The sequence below is a fragment of the Nesoenas mayeri genome, assembly GCF_963082525.1.
Source record: "Nesoenas mayeri genome assembly, chromosome: 2".
Classification (NCBI taxonomy): domain Eukaryota; kingdom Metazoa; phylum Chordata; class Aves; order Columbiformes; family Columbidae; genus Nesoenas; species Nesoenas mayeri.
The window spans coordinates 128145472-128161248 of NC_137543.1; the positions used below are offsets into that span (position 1 = coordinate 128145472).

General features: G+C 43.6%; 1 protein-coding gene across 1 annotated transcript in view; it reads left to right on the plus strand.

The window, feature by feature from the left end:
* The window catches only part of JAZF1 (JAZF zinc finger 1), a gene marked incomplete at both ends in the record, with an annotated part of 189865 nt that extends 175275 nt beyond the window's left edge, over positions 1–14590 (plus strand). Inside the window, 2 exons of the mRNA XM_080339556.1 lie at positions 6804–6973; positions 14414–14590. Of these exons, the coding sequence (XP_080195682.1) occupies positions 6804–6973; positions 14414–14590 (347 nt within the window). The remainder of the gene's footprint in view (positions 1–6803; positions 6974–14413) is intronic.
* Positions 14591–15777: the final 1187 nt, after the last annotated feature.

Here is a 15777-nt window from a genome sequence, read left to right on the forward strand (position 1 = left end):
TCGGTGCGTCACTGCTTTGGAGTTCATCGTGTGGGGTTCATTGTGTTGGGGTTCCTCAGCCTCCAAAATAGCTGTGGAAACGCTGTCTCTGTGACTGTGCAGGCTGTAGTTGCCATTTCTGTGGTGACTGCTGAGAGAGGGTGTCCAGAAACATCTACCTACATCCTTGCTTGCTTAAATGTTCCCTCTTTCAGAATAGCAGACCCAGCTGGCTGAAAGCCACTCTTCAAATGATGCAAACAAGAAAAAGTGTGTCGTATGTTTTTTCTAACTTATTTTCTTAAGTGCTTTTAAGTACCTTGTGCATAAAAACAAAAACCATACTGCTCTCTGTGTTTTAATCCATATTCACATCATTACATGAGGTACGTTTTTAAAATTCTCTTGGTGCTTGTTCGCTACCCGAGCCTTGCTTCAGCCACAGACAATAGAAAATTAGTTCTTCTGAGTAGTAACAGTTGCTAAATAGCTCATTATTTAGCGCTTGATACTTGATCTGAGCGTGGAGAGGGCTGGAAGGAAGGGTGGCTTCTCCAGAAGACGTTTTTCTGGCCGAATCCTGCTCTGACTAGTGCCGTGGGGAGGAGCGGGACGCCGGCCGCGGTGCTGGGGTGGGACGCGCTCCCGGCAGGAGCGTGTGTGGGAGCAGCCCCCGCCGCAGACCACACAGCCCGCGGGACCCGCTCTGCGCCAGCCCGACTCACTAACAACTTGTAATTGTTATTCTGCTGGCTCTTTTGTGACCGTGCAGAGGGACGGAGGTCTCTGCCAGCCTTGGCAAGTGCCCCTTTGACAAACCATAACCATCTCCAGCAGCTCCATCAGGCAGATCTGCCGAGCATGCGGTTGGCTTTGGGAACAGATTTGCCTCTCCCAGAAACGAGGTTCAGGATTATTTAGTGGGATAAGAGAAAAAACTTTTACCAGCATGTGCTTGCACCCATTGGCTGAAGAAAGGCTGCAGCCTTCACCATGGTGAACCCAGAGCTAGCTTATGGAGGTGCTTCATCCAGACATGGGAATTATACTTGCAGTCTGAAATACCAGTGGCTGCAGCACTACATGGTGCTCCGTTGAAGCTGCACTGGGTTTTCTTCAGTCATATTATGTACATATTTACGTCATTTTTGTGGATGTGAATCAGATAAGTATTTTTGAAAATACAAGAAATCAATCTGAATGCACCTTTCACAAAGACTGAAAAACACTTTCTGTCCTCTGAGTCCCCTTCTTCCCCCACCCCCAAAACAAGCAAGCAAAGGAAAACCCCTGTTTTAGTCTGTTCGGGTGATCCAGTGTCTGAAATGTGCTGCCTGAACTGGCAGAGCCAATGTATTTTGCAACCTGTATCAGCTCACAGCCGAGAGGGTCCTTCTACAGCTTCTAGATAAGGAGACCTGCATAGCAGCCGTGACGCATGCTATTTAAATGTTTTGTATGTCGTTGCCCCTAGCAATTATTTCCTGTGCTTTATGTAGAGTAAGAATATTTCATTTTGAATGACTTGATACGTCTTTAGACCAGCAATGAGTATCAGCTGTGTAGGAACGTTCTCCCTGCTGGTGAGCATGGAGGAGACTCTGTGCATCCATAGGCACAAAGGGAAGAGCTTTGACAAAGCCATAAATGTGCTTCAGTAGTTAGACCAAAATTGACATAATATTAATAATTCACCGTTATTTTTTTTTGTATCAAGGAAGCTGTCACAGTATATGGGAATGCAAACTTCTTAATGTAAGAAGTGCTCTCGTAAAACTGTTTCTGTCAAATACAAACTACAAGTCCCGCATGGGACAAAGTGTGAAGCTGAATTTTTATGAGAGATCATTGGAATTACCATGAACTTTCAGTGACACTAGCAATGTTGGTTCCCACTGCAGTAAGCTATTTGCTCATAGTTATTCATTGTATACTTAAATGTATGCTTTCTGGTCACGAAAATAATTGGCAAGGATGCTTTGGGTTTGTTTTTCTTCATGGGAGGAGAAAGGAAAAACTCGTAATGTTCTTGATCAGAGGTCAACATAGATCGTATTCATTGTAATGGCACATGCAGCTTGTGCTGTTTTTCATCAGCTTTGTCTTTTTTATATTTCAAGGCACGGTATAGAAGTCTTTAGATTTAAAAAGTGACATAACTACAAATGATGTGCACCTGCTAGAACCAAGATTCATTCAGAGTTGAAGTAAAAAGATCCTCTGTATATCTCATGGTGGCATTAATTTACTCACACAAAAGGCAGAATTTATCTTGGCTACAGTGGTGTGAATACCAAATAAACCCCAGAAAGATAAAAGACAGGGCTTCAGATTTTCAGCAGTTGCGCTAGGATGTTGTCTGTTCCAGAATGGCAGGTGATTAACTCTCTGCAAAATGTTCCAGAGCTATTTAAATTACTGACTTCATCTACTGCAAAAAGAAAAAGGAGTGGATGGGCGTTCAAGAGGTGAGATCTTTGCTGTAGGATTAAGTGACGTTCTTGCTGATTTTGATGGCAAAACTGACTGGAAGGAGAGGCGGAGCGAATCTTCATGGTGCAACTTTGCTGTTCACCGCACTACAGTAACGCAGTCCCTTTTCGTGCACGCGTTTACTTTTGGCAAATAAACTGCTGTGATGCAGACAGCCACCTTACTTGTGATGGGTTGTGTTTAAACACAGCATGAAAACGAAAAGAGAAGTAATTTGCTGGAATTCTTTGTGACCCGGTATATTTTCGGTATTTTCATAACTACACCAGCTTTGCCTACTGGTGCCCACCTCAAGTCCCATCTCCAGCAGTGGAGCCCACCTCCTCATTGAGGAGCAGTGGCGTTGTCTCAGCATGGAAAATTCCAAAAGAAAAACCCCCAAACTAGCATTCTTTCCTTGCCTTCGTTTTGTTTTGTTTCTTTTTTCAGTCTGTGGGGGGCAGCACAGATGAAATGAGCCTTTTGGCAGGGCCACTGGAATAGGAAAGGGGGAAATGGGCCAGGACTGAGGGAATATTGCATGCGAGGGCGGGGGCAACATTAGGAAGATGTTACTGAGTCATTTGGATGATAAAACATTGGTTTTAGGCTAGACTGAGGCAGAACTATGTAGGGTCTCTGAATGAAAGCCAGATGATGAAACTGGATATGGTAAAAAAGCAACGAGCTGGCTAGCAAGGAGCCTGAGAGAGAGCATTGCCGGAGGAGAGAGGTGGAGAGGGCAGTTTCCATGCTGTTGTAGAACCAGTATTTAGTCACGGTACTAATATTGTGTATGTGTACACCACCTTGCTGAAAGCACGTGCTTCCCTATCACCCTTTCCCCTCCAGATATTTAGATGCTTCACCTTAGAGAAATGTGTCTTGTTGACTTCTGGGGGAGGTTTTTTTGCTATTCAGACTTCTGAAGCAGCAGTCAGATATTTTTCCTTCAAGTCCTGCATGGCAAGGCCATTAGCACACGATGCTGCGGGAGCAGCTCAGCTGGGTCCCCGGCAGAGCCTCCTATTCCCCCCGTGAGGTTATCAGCGAGCCGGCTCTCTTGGACCTCTCCTAAGAGTTATTCCAAATACCCCTCCGAGGAACGGGCCATAGGTTACATGCAAAGGTGCTTAATTTTAAATATTTACAATTATTATTGTGAAACACCAACCAAGTTTAAATATATATATATATATATATATATATAAATAAAAGAAAGCAAGCTGTATCTTGATCAAAGTGCGCTGCCGCTGCCGGCACCCTGGCCGGCTGCCCCGCGGAGCCGGCGGCTGCGGTTCGTACACCTGACGTGTTGTTGAGGGCCAGGGACCCCCGCTCGGCGTGGGAACAGCCTCGCCGAGCCCCCGTCCACAGCCTGGCCGTACTTAATTAAAAGACCTCATCCAGGGGCTGTTTATTATGGCAGCGCCAACCTGTGTGTTGTGCTTTTTGTTTCTCCGCCCCGTCTCTGATGTGTTGCACACAGTCAGTGAGGCACCGCATGGGCTGCCGCGCTTAGACACTGACAACTGAGGAAATTAAATTCTGAGGCAGAATCAGTTAAAAGCCTGACTAAAGCGGTGTTGTTTTTCTATGGCAACTGAAACAACATAATTATTTAAGGGATAAATTTTTATTGCTAATGAAATTTTTCAAAGACAGTAAGTTTCTTGCATTTTTTTAATGCTAGGACCCTCTAAAATACATTTTGGGCTTTAATTCTTTATTTTAAGAGAGTTCAAGCAATTGAGTTCAGTAGGACACGGTTAGATAAAAGCAATGAGAGACTGCAGTTCCAGCTTTCATCAAAGCAACACGCCCTTCAGGTACTTGGCACCATTAGTGTTGCTGTTTTGTGCAAGAAGAAATATGTATTTATATGGTTATTCATACTTGCAAGAGCTCATCAGGTTTGTAAAATCCATAGTGACAAGTCTGGTTTTAAAAAACCTAAGACAACGGAGCATTTGTTTATACTGTTTAAACAACTCTTTTGACTATGCTAGACAAAATCTTGCATTTTTGTTTCGGTAAGCTAATTTAAAGAGAACCATAATGATGGTCTGACCTCACAGATGCTTACGCACGCGTTTTGGCTTCTTCTGTCTCTCTCCTTCAATGTGTCCACCTGCAAGTGAGGCATGGGCGAAAGTTGTTACAGAATTGGGTTTTACTGTACAAAGCTATCATAAAAATTCAAAGGATGCAGGAAAGTGCAGGAAAACCTGTGGAAACACAAAATTGCCACATTTGTTTCTTCTCCCCACTGTTCTGTGTCTCTTTTCCTTTATGAACCACATTGCATATTAAGTTTTGTAGAGCACTGATCGTTATCCTTGTTATCACTGAAGGTAGTGATATATCCTTAGTTAGATGTCATACAGTCTCAAATCGTGTTTTCTTTGGGAAGACAAAATTCTATTTGGGAGGACATCACCCCCTATTAAGGAGACTTACAAGGGGGGTGCTTGTAATGGCAGAAATTGTTGGTACGAGTCTTTGGAACTGTTGTGTATTTTCTCATCCTGTGAGTGCACATGTATATTTACAATAGGGTTTTCTGTTGCGTTTGCTTAAAAAAAGCCCAACCCTCTGAGCTAGAAAGTTTCAAAGGAACAGCTTGAGGAATTTTTTCCATCAAGATACAATCAAGGGCAGGAAATCGTAGAAGCAGAGTTGCGGTTTTGCCTCCATTTTTTTTTTTACTAGTTAATTAAACTGTAACAACTCTTAACTTCATTTTAGGTTAACTGTTCCTAGAGTTCAGGAATATTTTAAGAGGTCAATAATGCTTTCTTTGGCTGCCGCTGGTTCGGTGTGGGACGCGGAGCCGCAGTCGGCGGGGCAGAGGTTTCCAGATGTGCCGCGGAGCCCGCGTGCGCGCGCTCGTGTCGACAGTTGTCGGCGCTGGGACGCCGTCCAGCTCTCCCCATCTGCACGAACGCCACGGGAAAGGAACGCGGGCAGCCCCGACATCTGCCTGCCAACCTCCAGCATCTGATTAAAGCTCCGCAGCCCCGAGGACTCGCAGCTACCAGCTGACACGCGGTTTTTAACTCCGTGACGGAGAGGTGTCGAGGCTGAGCCGAGAGCGCGGGAGGAGGGGGAGTCCAAGGGGAAAACTTGAGGCTGTAGGTGTGTGTTTAGTTTCACCAGAAGAAAAAGAAATACACGACCAAAAAACACATTGTACACTGCAGCATGGAAGTCGGGATGTTTCTTTTTTTAAAGCACTGTGAGGCATCTATCTGTGTTTTCTTCTGCGTCCGTAGAGCTGCTTGGAGGCGCGGGCCTAAAGGGCATGTGAGGGAAGCAAATAGAGCTGTGCAAAGTGTTGCAGAACTGTCTTTAATAACGGGAGCTGTTCCAGCACTCCGAGCCAAATTGTCTTTCAGCAAGAAAGGATAAAATTTAGCAGAGCTGGGAAAGGGAAAGAAGAAAGGGGAGGGGAAACACAGTGCTACCTCCTGCTGACACCACAGAAGTTTCCCTCAGCTTTCCCTCTCTTTCCCTCTGTGCGTGTATTTTCTTTTTAATCAGCTGGGGCTCTTCCCTCCCCTGCTTTTTTGGGGTTTTTTTTACTGTATTTTTATAGTTGAAATTCTGCTTTCCTAATTTCTCCTGTTTCACATTTAACTTCTTCAGAGGATTTCATTAATAGTTATTGCAATTAAAAATAATAAATAAACTCAGCACCAGCTGCTCAAATGGCCGTCGTAGCATATCTGGAACATAATGTGGTCTGTTCAGGGCAGCCACACAATGCAATTTATCCCCACACCTGAGGGAATGAATTTCACAACTATAATTGCTACAATATAATTCTTATTAATGTTGTGCTATAATTCCTATTAATTCCAAAGGGCTAGTAAATGCATTAGGACTTGTCAACATATTATTTTACACTGTTTATGATCTGTAGAATTACGCTCTTCAGTATTGTATTGCATAAAGAAAAGCCTTAAAACTGGCTTTAATTGCAGAGCGGGGGGAAAATGCACATTCTGTGTTCGGGCACTGGGAAACACAGAAGGATCCTGGTGTTTGAGGAGTAATGAAACTGCATTTTAAAATCAGTCCTTTGAACTTTCGGTGCCACACAGTTAACAGTTTCTGAAGATATATTAATAATGCCTTCCCTGTTATTAGAAAAAGAACCACTAGTGTCTTTATGAAGGAATAAACAACTATAAGAAAGATGCATTTATAAAGTTAAACATAAATATCTTCCGGCAAAGGAAAAAGTGGGGAAATTACAAGTCATTGTAACTGGTGTAATAAACGTGGAATGTGTTATCTTGCTGTGCTTTTATTAACTCTTGTTTTATCTCACTACCCTCCTTTTCCAGGTAGTGAATATGACGAGGAGGAAGTAGACTATGAAGAATCGGACAGTGATGAGTCCTGGACTACAGAAAGTGCTATCAGCTCAGAAGCTATCCTTAGTTCAATGTGCATGAATGGAGGGGATGAGAAACCTTTTGCCTGTCCTGTTCCTGGATGTAAAAAAAGATATAAGGTAAGTGGTAGCATAAACCTGCTTTTTTTCCCTGATGGTGCAGTGGGGAGAAGCTTCTAAAGTCAATGTGTATCTTTCTTGTTTAATAGACTTTTCACATTTATTTTTGTGGTATTTTAGCAGAGTACATATTTTATTCACTGGTTTCCTCTCAAGCACAGGCAAGTTATCAGTTTTACAGAGGATGCGGCCCTTTGCATCCCTGCATGTCAAGAGAGATGATATATAGTGACTCTTTTGCTTTACACATTTTAACTAAATTTCTATTATCTAGACAAAATAACTGCAGAACACAGAAGGTACTACCAGTAAAATAATAATCTCTTGGGTACTTTTCAGAGATACTAAGTAAAAGGTTTCTTCCCATCAGCGCCAGAATGAATTATTTCTGCCTCTCCTTAGTAAGACTGTGCGTAGGCTACTTTTCCTGGTAAAGACGACGTGTGTAAGGTGATGGTTGATGTTTTGGAAGGCAGAGCTTCGGGGAAATTCCAGCATTGTTCTGTCCTGAGTCCCTGTGACCCATCTGCACGGCGATCAGTCTGTCTGGCCCCGAGCGCAGGGCTTGCGTCCCAATGCATGACACACTGGGAAGCAATTCTGGCACCTCCCCACCCAACTTTTTAATTACTCTCCATTAGGATAAATTTTTGTTTGTTTATGGGGGACGGAGCATCTTTAACTCTGAACCTTAAGCTGGCTGCTACAGACCATGCCGTGATGTTGCGATGGCAGGAGTGTTGCTTCCCATGAACCAGAGTGAAGGCCGATGAAATTGTATGGAACACCTTGGGTTTCAGTATGGTATTCTATAGCCATTGACATTTAGGAACGGAAATAGTATGTTGGCACAGTTCCTCTGAAGCATTTTCTGAAGTTTTTGCATGAAGTACTAGAAAATTCAACCACTGACCTATACACTAGAAAAAGCAGCGGTGGTTGGGTTGGGTTTATGCTGGTTTTATTTTATGGCTTCTCCTTTAAGTAACTGAAAAGTAGGGAACTTAAAGAGCACAGAAATGTGAAAAAGGAATATAGGAAGACAAATAACATTTGAGATAAAAGAGTTGTGACAAGAATGAATAAACTGCGTGGCGGACAAGAGCATGTTTTGGTGACACCGCAGCTGTTCTGGGCTGCAGCAGCTCCCATAGCAGCAAGTCGCAAGATTCAGATTCATATTCAGTTCAGTTAATACTGACCAATACTCAAAACATGAGCAAGAAATCAGTGTGCTTCTTTCTTAGTGACATACGAGTCTTTTTTGCAGAGATTAACCTGAGCTATATGTAATGGTTACTCTCTTCAGCTGCAGGAAAAACTGAACGGCCTCTCCAGGGGCAGGGCAGAGGGAAAGATGTTTTCAGCCTATTCGCAAGTGTTACTTCACAAATGTAGCACCATCATTCAAGATTAATACTTTTCTTGTGTGTGGTAAAAGCCGTGCCAGATGCAGAGTATAGTCTGAAAGCTAAATCCCTGGCTCAGGAAGCAAACAAGCCATGGTGATTGTTACAAGTCCCCGTGCCCACAGGGCATCTACCCGTTGCAGAAAGCGTTCGCTTAATGGCAAAGGCTGGAAGGAGAACCCTGTAATTTGCTATATCCTGTCTGTTCTCTGTTTGACTGCCAGCCCTCTGTCTTTTTATTGCCCAAATAAGCTGTTTCTGCCTGCTTCTGCTATCTCGCTGCCTTCATCTCAGCTGCGTCAGGACCATCTGAGGGAGATCCCGGACACCATTAACGTCAGACCAGTCGGACAGGGAACAAATTAAAGACCCCCAGAGACGCTGACAGGCAGGGAGCAGCAGCACATAAAATGTGCCGCATTTTCCCAAGAAACTCACCTCTGTTCAGTCCTGATAGGAAAACATGTTTCCTTAAACTCTGCCTCACCTCGTTTCTCTTTTCTGTGGGCTCTGTTTCCTCCCTTTTTCTTTTCAGCCTGATTTTCTTTCTTTTCACATGTTTATCTTTGTTTCCTTCCTTTTAGCTTTGTGTCATCTGTGTTTCTTATTTCCTCTTCGTCTTCCTTCTGCTTAACCCCCTTCCCTGATGAATTATTTGCGGAGTCTGGGTAGGGAGTCCAGTGATCAAAGCCCTGGGATTTTCTGGTGGGTACTGCATAATCACAGGCAGGGCTGTAAAACAATTACAGAGCTCCAAACAGGAACACGGACATGCACATACAGTAATTGCCAGGCTCACTTTACGGCTGAGAAAGGATGCATTCCTTTAGGGAGTGAGGAGGAAAGAAGGATATACACAGTTTTCTTTTGTCTGCTCTTAGGTGACGTACGTCGGAGAGGCAGAAATGTTATTTTTAGAAGGGTTATTTGTATTACAGTGCTGCTTAAAGGACCCGGTAGGGATGTGGCTCGTTTTTTGCAAACAATGTACGATGATAAAAGATGGCCTCTGCACTGAAAAGTCATTATGGAAAGGTAAATAAGACAAGAATGAGTACAACAAATACTCACAAGGAAGGGGCTGGGGCGGACGATGGAAACTGTAATGAGAACATGTTTATACCCAGATGAGTATCGAAGACCCCACTGGCCTCCTGCCCAGCTGCTCTCTCTTGCTGGTTTCCCATAGGCAGCGCAGGAGAAGCGAGTCATAAACATTTAGTTGTTCTTCAGGAACTTTCCTTTTGTAAGAAATAGTATCACTTGCTTACAATATGTGCTGTTACTCTGTAGTATGGCACAGATGTTCTTGAGGAGCCAAAGTTTTTAGGGAAAAAAAAACCAACACCTTTTTTTTTTAAAATTATATGTAGATTTGTTTGTGGGACAGTTAGAAAGAGCAGAATAGATCTGAAGTACTCTGACTTCTCAATGCTTCAAACACAAGGTTCTGAACTAATTTCTGAAGCTTCTCTAATTATGGTTACTGACCTAGAGAACCAATTGTAAGTATTGTAGAGTTTGCCCTTGATGGATTTTGTTTTCCTTCATGTGATTTGTATTTAACGCCTTAAATTTGATTTTTAGAAACTCATCCGCATGATTCAAGGGAGCCCAGAAATCTCAGCCTTGTTTCTGTGCCGTTCACTCTCACCAGATTCAGATTTACATCCCCATTTAGTTGCCCTGTCCAGAAGTGTGTGGGTATTGAGTAGTTAACGCCCTTGATAAAATGCCACCTGTAGGAGCTAAAGTGTGGGTTTATGGAGGTGGCAATTAGTTTTCCTGTTAGTCAATACCACCTGTATGTGCCAGTTATTTGGTCTTTAGCTCTGGAGAAGGACATTCAAAATGTATATGTGATGTAGGTAAAGTTATTCAGCAACTTCCAAAGAGTAAATGAAGTTAGTTTGTTTGTTTGCTTTAATCTTTCTATTATATATCAAACCCATATATACTATTATAGAGAAAACCCTAGAGTATATGTCATAATTTTTCTAGTTTTTGCAAATACAGTAATAAAAGGATAATAGATTTCTGTGCATACAGAATGTAGCTTATATGCATGAGTGCATTTTGGCCTTGAGCAAGAGGAGAAGTGTTACCTTCCAAGAATGCTGAGGCGTTGGGCTTGTCCCTCTGGCAGGTGATGGGACACGAGGGTCCTTGGCCGTCAGGTGGGACAGACCCCCCAGGAGGCTGATCTGAGAGCAGTGAGACTCGGCAGAGCTTCGGGAGGGAGAATATTGAAGTGAGAGAGGGAAAGAAGGAAGTTAACTTGAAATAAAGGAGCCAGGTAGAGCTTGCAAGTTGAGCAGAGGAACTGGACCCACAAAGTGCTTGAGGAGGAGCAGCCAGGAGATACAAAAACATATCTGAATGTCCAAGTCTGAAACAAGAAGCCCTCCCACACTATCCCTGACATCTCCTTTCCTACTAGAAGGGGGTGGCAAGCTCTCTGCAGTGTGGGGGCTGCGCGAGTGCTGCCGTGTCAGGGCAAGTGTCCTCATGTCCATGCAAACCAGGTGGTGCCAGCCTGAACTTCTCTATCTCCTTCTGATCTGGTCCCAGGTTAATAATTGTTTTCCTCCTGTTTAAGATTTGAGAGTGCCCTTCTGCACTGCCATCTCCTTCCTCAATCGTTTCTGAGAGTAAATAATGAGCAACCTAAGTAACCAGAGCAATAAAAGTGATGTATGAGTTTGGCAGTGGGCTTTGCCGTACCGCAGCAAACTCGGCCCAGACATACAACAAAGTGTTTACATTACAGCAGTGGAAAAAGCGCTGAAGAGTTGACTGTAATTCTAACAACAGTTTTCTTTTTAGACAGGAGTACGGGTCAAATTTCATGTTATACTACCTCCTCATACTCTGCGTGGTTTACCATTGCTCAAACCTTCCATGGCCCAATTCATTGCACGTAGGTTTCTGGTTTGGCATTTCCTTAACTTTTTTCCCCCTTCATCAAGGCGCGTGGTGACTTGAGGCTGAGCGGATCGTTAAAAATCTGGATCAGGAGAAGGCTGCCCCTGGCATGGGGTAGGGAGGATATTTGTGATTGCGGATTTATGGCATCTGTAGCAAGTGGTAGTAGTTTAAAAGTAGCTTAAAGTGGTTTCTCACAAAAATTAAAAGTCTAAACAGGTTTCTGTACTTTCCAAAATACATGGGGGGTTTGGGGTTATAACTTTGTTTTAAAAATTTCACTGCAGTAGCAGAAGTTTAGCAGGTCATCCCCAGATTGTCTGGTCTTGGAAGGTGCGGGTCCTTAGCGGCACTGAGGTGTTGGCAGATGCCTGATGACGGTCCTTGTGGCACCGGTGACATTCCCAGCCCCATCACCCTGATAGTCCTGCAGGTGCTGAAGGTTGGACCTCTGGGCACAACCACCTAAAAGCTGCCTCAGCATCTTAGAAGACTTGCAGGGAATTCATTTGGGTGCTCTTGAGGATAATTTGTCACTTTGATGTGCCCTTGTCTGTCTTGGTGGGACAACATTCTGCCTTCTCTGAATGCTCTTTGCCCAGAAGTGACCTGCACTGAAGGCTCATGTTCATGTCTCTGGTTTGTGGTGGACGCTGAGGAGTCTCGTCTCCCACATCTCAGACGGCAGCTGTGCTGGAGTTGTCTGGTATTTTTAAGGATCCAAAGGACAATTTGGGAGCTGGACTTGCAACTTCTGAGTCAGGATTCGGTGCCTGGATGCTCTAGAGGAGAGAGGTGTGAACTTGCAGGCAGAGCAGGTGCTTCAGTCGTGCACCATACCCTTTTTCCAGGTATGTTAGGCGAAATTATTCTTTCTAAAGGATTTCCACAGATCAGCCTGTCCTGGGCACCCAGCCTGCCCTAAAATGCCACTTTGGTGGCACAGACTCCCCCAGGCGTTACAGGTTCTGACAAGAACAGCACCGCACTCAGCTCTCAGGTGGGAACCAGAGAATTGGTTTTGCTCAAAGGTTAAAAATACATTACTGCAGTGGCTCAGTCAGCATGCAGTAAATACGAACCCGCATTTCACGCTGCGAGGTGAGAACACTGTAGCTCCCTGGGAGCCTGGGGGGGGTTTCCCTCGTGATTACACGCCTCCCAAATTCCCTGATGGGACTCGCATGTCCCGTGTGGTTCTGTCGCTTGTGTTTGTGAGCGGTGGTGGGAGCAGGGCCAGGGGAACGTGTCTCTCAGGAGCGGGACATGAGACCTGAGGTTCTGCCTCTGCAGAAGCTGGATGAGGAGGTTGGGGAAGAGGAAGGGAAGTGTTGGCAGTGCAGACATTCACCTTGTGCCTTCCTGGGGTTTGCTCTCTGGTGGATATAGAGTCTTCGGAAGTTTTAGGAGTTGTAGCTCTGTTCTGTTAATGAAGGCTTTTTCTTTTTACTTTTTTTTTTTTTTTAAACAAATGGTCTGACTTGTTGAATTGCGGTGTGTTCCAACCTGGAGCTTCCACTTGCTGTAAAGCTGCGTGGCTGAGGGAACTGGAGCTGTTCAGCCTGGAGAAAAGGAGGCTGAGGGGAGACCTTATCGCTGTCTACAGCTACGTGAAAGGAGGTTGTAGCATGGAGGGTGTTGGTCTCTTCTCCCAAATAACAAGTGATAGGACAAGAGGAAATGGCCCCAAGTTGTGCCAGGGGAGGTTTACATTGGATATTGGGAAACATTTCTTCATGGAAAGGTTTGTCAGGCACTGGAACAGGCTGCCCAGGGTCACCATCCCTGGAGGTGTTTAAAAGGCGTTTAGACGAGGTTCTTAGGGTCACGGTTCAGTGCTAGAGTTAGGTTGGTTATGGTTGGACTCGATGATCCTGAGGGTCTCTTCCAACCAAAATGATTCTATGATTCTACAATAAAACTGAACTTGCTGCTTAAAAAGAGCCAAGGGGACTTTGTGTAAAAACAGGCAACGGTTCAGCAAAGACAAAATCCCTGAAACCTTTAGTGGCTTAGTTATTACCCATGTTGTTAATGGGTTTTGGCTTTTTTAAAATAGCTTTAAAAAAACCCTGATGTATGTATCTGGAAATTTTAGAGGACACAGTAGAGCCTCAGAGCTGTGTCCTGTCACAAATTGTCTTGGCACCCATTTCTCTTCGTAGGAGAAGCTCTAATGCAAGTTTGTCTTTCCTTGTTTATCCAAAAATCCCAGCTCTTTTAGAGGAAGCAGGTAAGACAGACTCTGGTCAGATGAATCCTATGTTAAGCAGTTTCACATACCAGTGAGACCACAACAGCATCTTTCACTTTTGCCAGAAAGACGTGAGAAGGAGAGTAGCGCCGTTTTGCTTGATGTTTAGTGAGGTTCCTGATTCATGTCTCAGAAGTGTTGCCCATTTCCCAACCTCGCCAGCATCAGGGTGTGTCGTGGTGCTGGTTTTCGTTCTTACTCTCCAAGCAACAGTGGAGGTCAGTTCTCCAGTTCTAGCTGTAGAATATTCCCTGTTAAAAACAATAGCTATTTTGAAGACGGCTTCTCTGGATTATTTTCCAAGTGCCCTTTGTAACTCTTTAAGTTAAGTATTTCCTGCAGCTAATTCTTTGGAGACAATGTGTAAACTATCAGAATTTGCTGGTGCCTAAAGACATATCTCGAAACAATGACACAGAACGGAACAAACACACCATGGGGGGAGCTTCAGCTTTTTGAAGGAGTGTGACTCGAGTCTTCAAGCCAATTCTTTGTTTGCTTCTAAATGAACCTCTGAATAAAATTTGTCAATGCTCTATGAAAAAACAGAAGAGTCAGGAGGCAAAGAACGTCCCTGTGTGAGCCCAGTAAATGATGTGGGTTTGGGAAGTGCCATACGTTGGGAGATAAAGATCAGGATTGGTCAGGTAGACACATTTCGTGCGTTAGAACCACACAGATTCTTCTCCTTCTTGTCCCACCGTGTATCTTGAAAGCCCAACACCTGTGTAATATCCTGGCAATTTGTGTGATTTTGCCTGTAATGTTAATCAATTTTTGGGTTTTTTTTAACAGGAAGCCAAGTCAATATCAGACCACTTGACCACTAACGTTTTGCTTTCTCGCTCACAGAATGTGAACGGTATAAAGTACCACGCCAAGAACGGCCACAGAACGCAAATCCGCGTACGCAAACCATTCAAATGTCGCTGTGGAAAGAGTTACAAGACAGCTCAGGGCCTGCGGCACCACACAATCAATTTCCACCCCCCCGTGTCTGCTGAGATTATCAGGAAGATGCAGCAATAACATGCTGGTCACAAATGTGCCAAGAAATCCTCACCAGCAGTTGCTGATTCTCAGAACAGCCACCTTTTTCAGGGGAAGCATTCAGCAACCCTTTAAAAACAAAAATTAAATGCATGCTTTAAAGTTTTCTGTAATTTTGGAATGATGTATCTTTGTAGAGTTAATGATTTTGTACATTTGCACATGTAATCATCATACCCATTTTCATTACTTTGAGATAAGGTGCTATAAAAAGCTATAGGTTCTTCAGAACATTTTTCTCCAAAACAAAAGAGAAATGGGGGGAGGGAGGGGGCGTTGCATATTTAGTTGTACCCGAGTGTTGAAGGGGAGCGAGATGAGGAGAGCTTGGCGCTGACACCCTGTCACGATTGTAATGTGATGATGAAGACTTTTTCAACGCGTCCGTCAATGTGTGTGCAAAACCAAAACAAGACCCACCCTCGTCAAACTAGAGTTAACATGCCTTACGTAATGGAGTTATCAGTGGAGTAGCAAGTCTTTTAGGTAATGGAAATATAAATATGAAAGAATGTTTAACATAATATGCTAAAAATATTTTCATACTTAAATAACATACGTAAAAAGGTGTGCTTGCTGTATTTTATATTATCTTGCAAATCTTTGGGTTTTTTTTTTTCCCCCTCTTGAAATGCTGAAAATCTTGCCATTCGAACTAGTGAACAATCACTTTAGTGTTAGTAGAAATTGCTACTTTTTTTTGGGTTGGTTTTTTTTTTGGTACAAGATGTCATATTATGTTCATGCCCATCAAACTTTTGAGGACCAACATCCCAGTCCAACTAAATAGTTACCCCTGAGCTATCTCTTAGAAAGACACTTGGAAATACTTAAGTGCAAATTTATGTGTGTGTGAGAAACAATTATCTTCATCTCAGATGAAGTTCTAAAGCACTTTGTAGTTCTATATTGCCAACAGATTTAATGTTTTATGTGTTGCCAATTCTTGCAACTACTGTACGAGCATGTGCCCGTGGTTGCAAATAAAAATGGAAAATTCTACGCGTGGTTTAAGGAGGTCCATTATTTGTGTGGAGGGAGTTGCTAACGCCTCTCCCTCACATTCATCGTATTTTGAGACTTATTTTCTTTGTGCATTTATTTTGCTTCTCATTGTAGGTCACTGCATCCCATTTGGAAGTGTCTGTTTAGCTTTACGATTAATT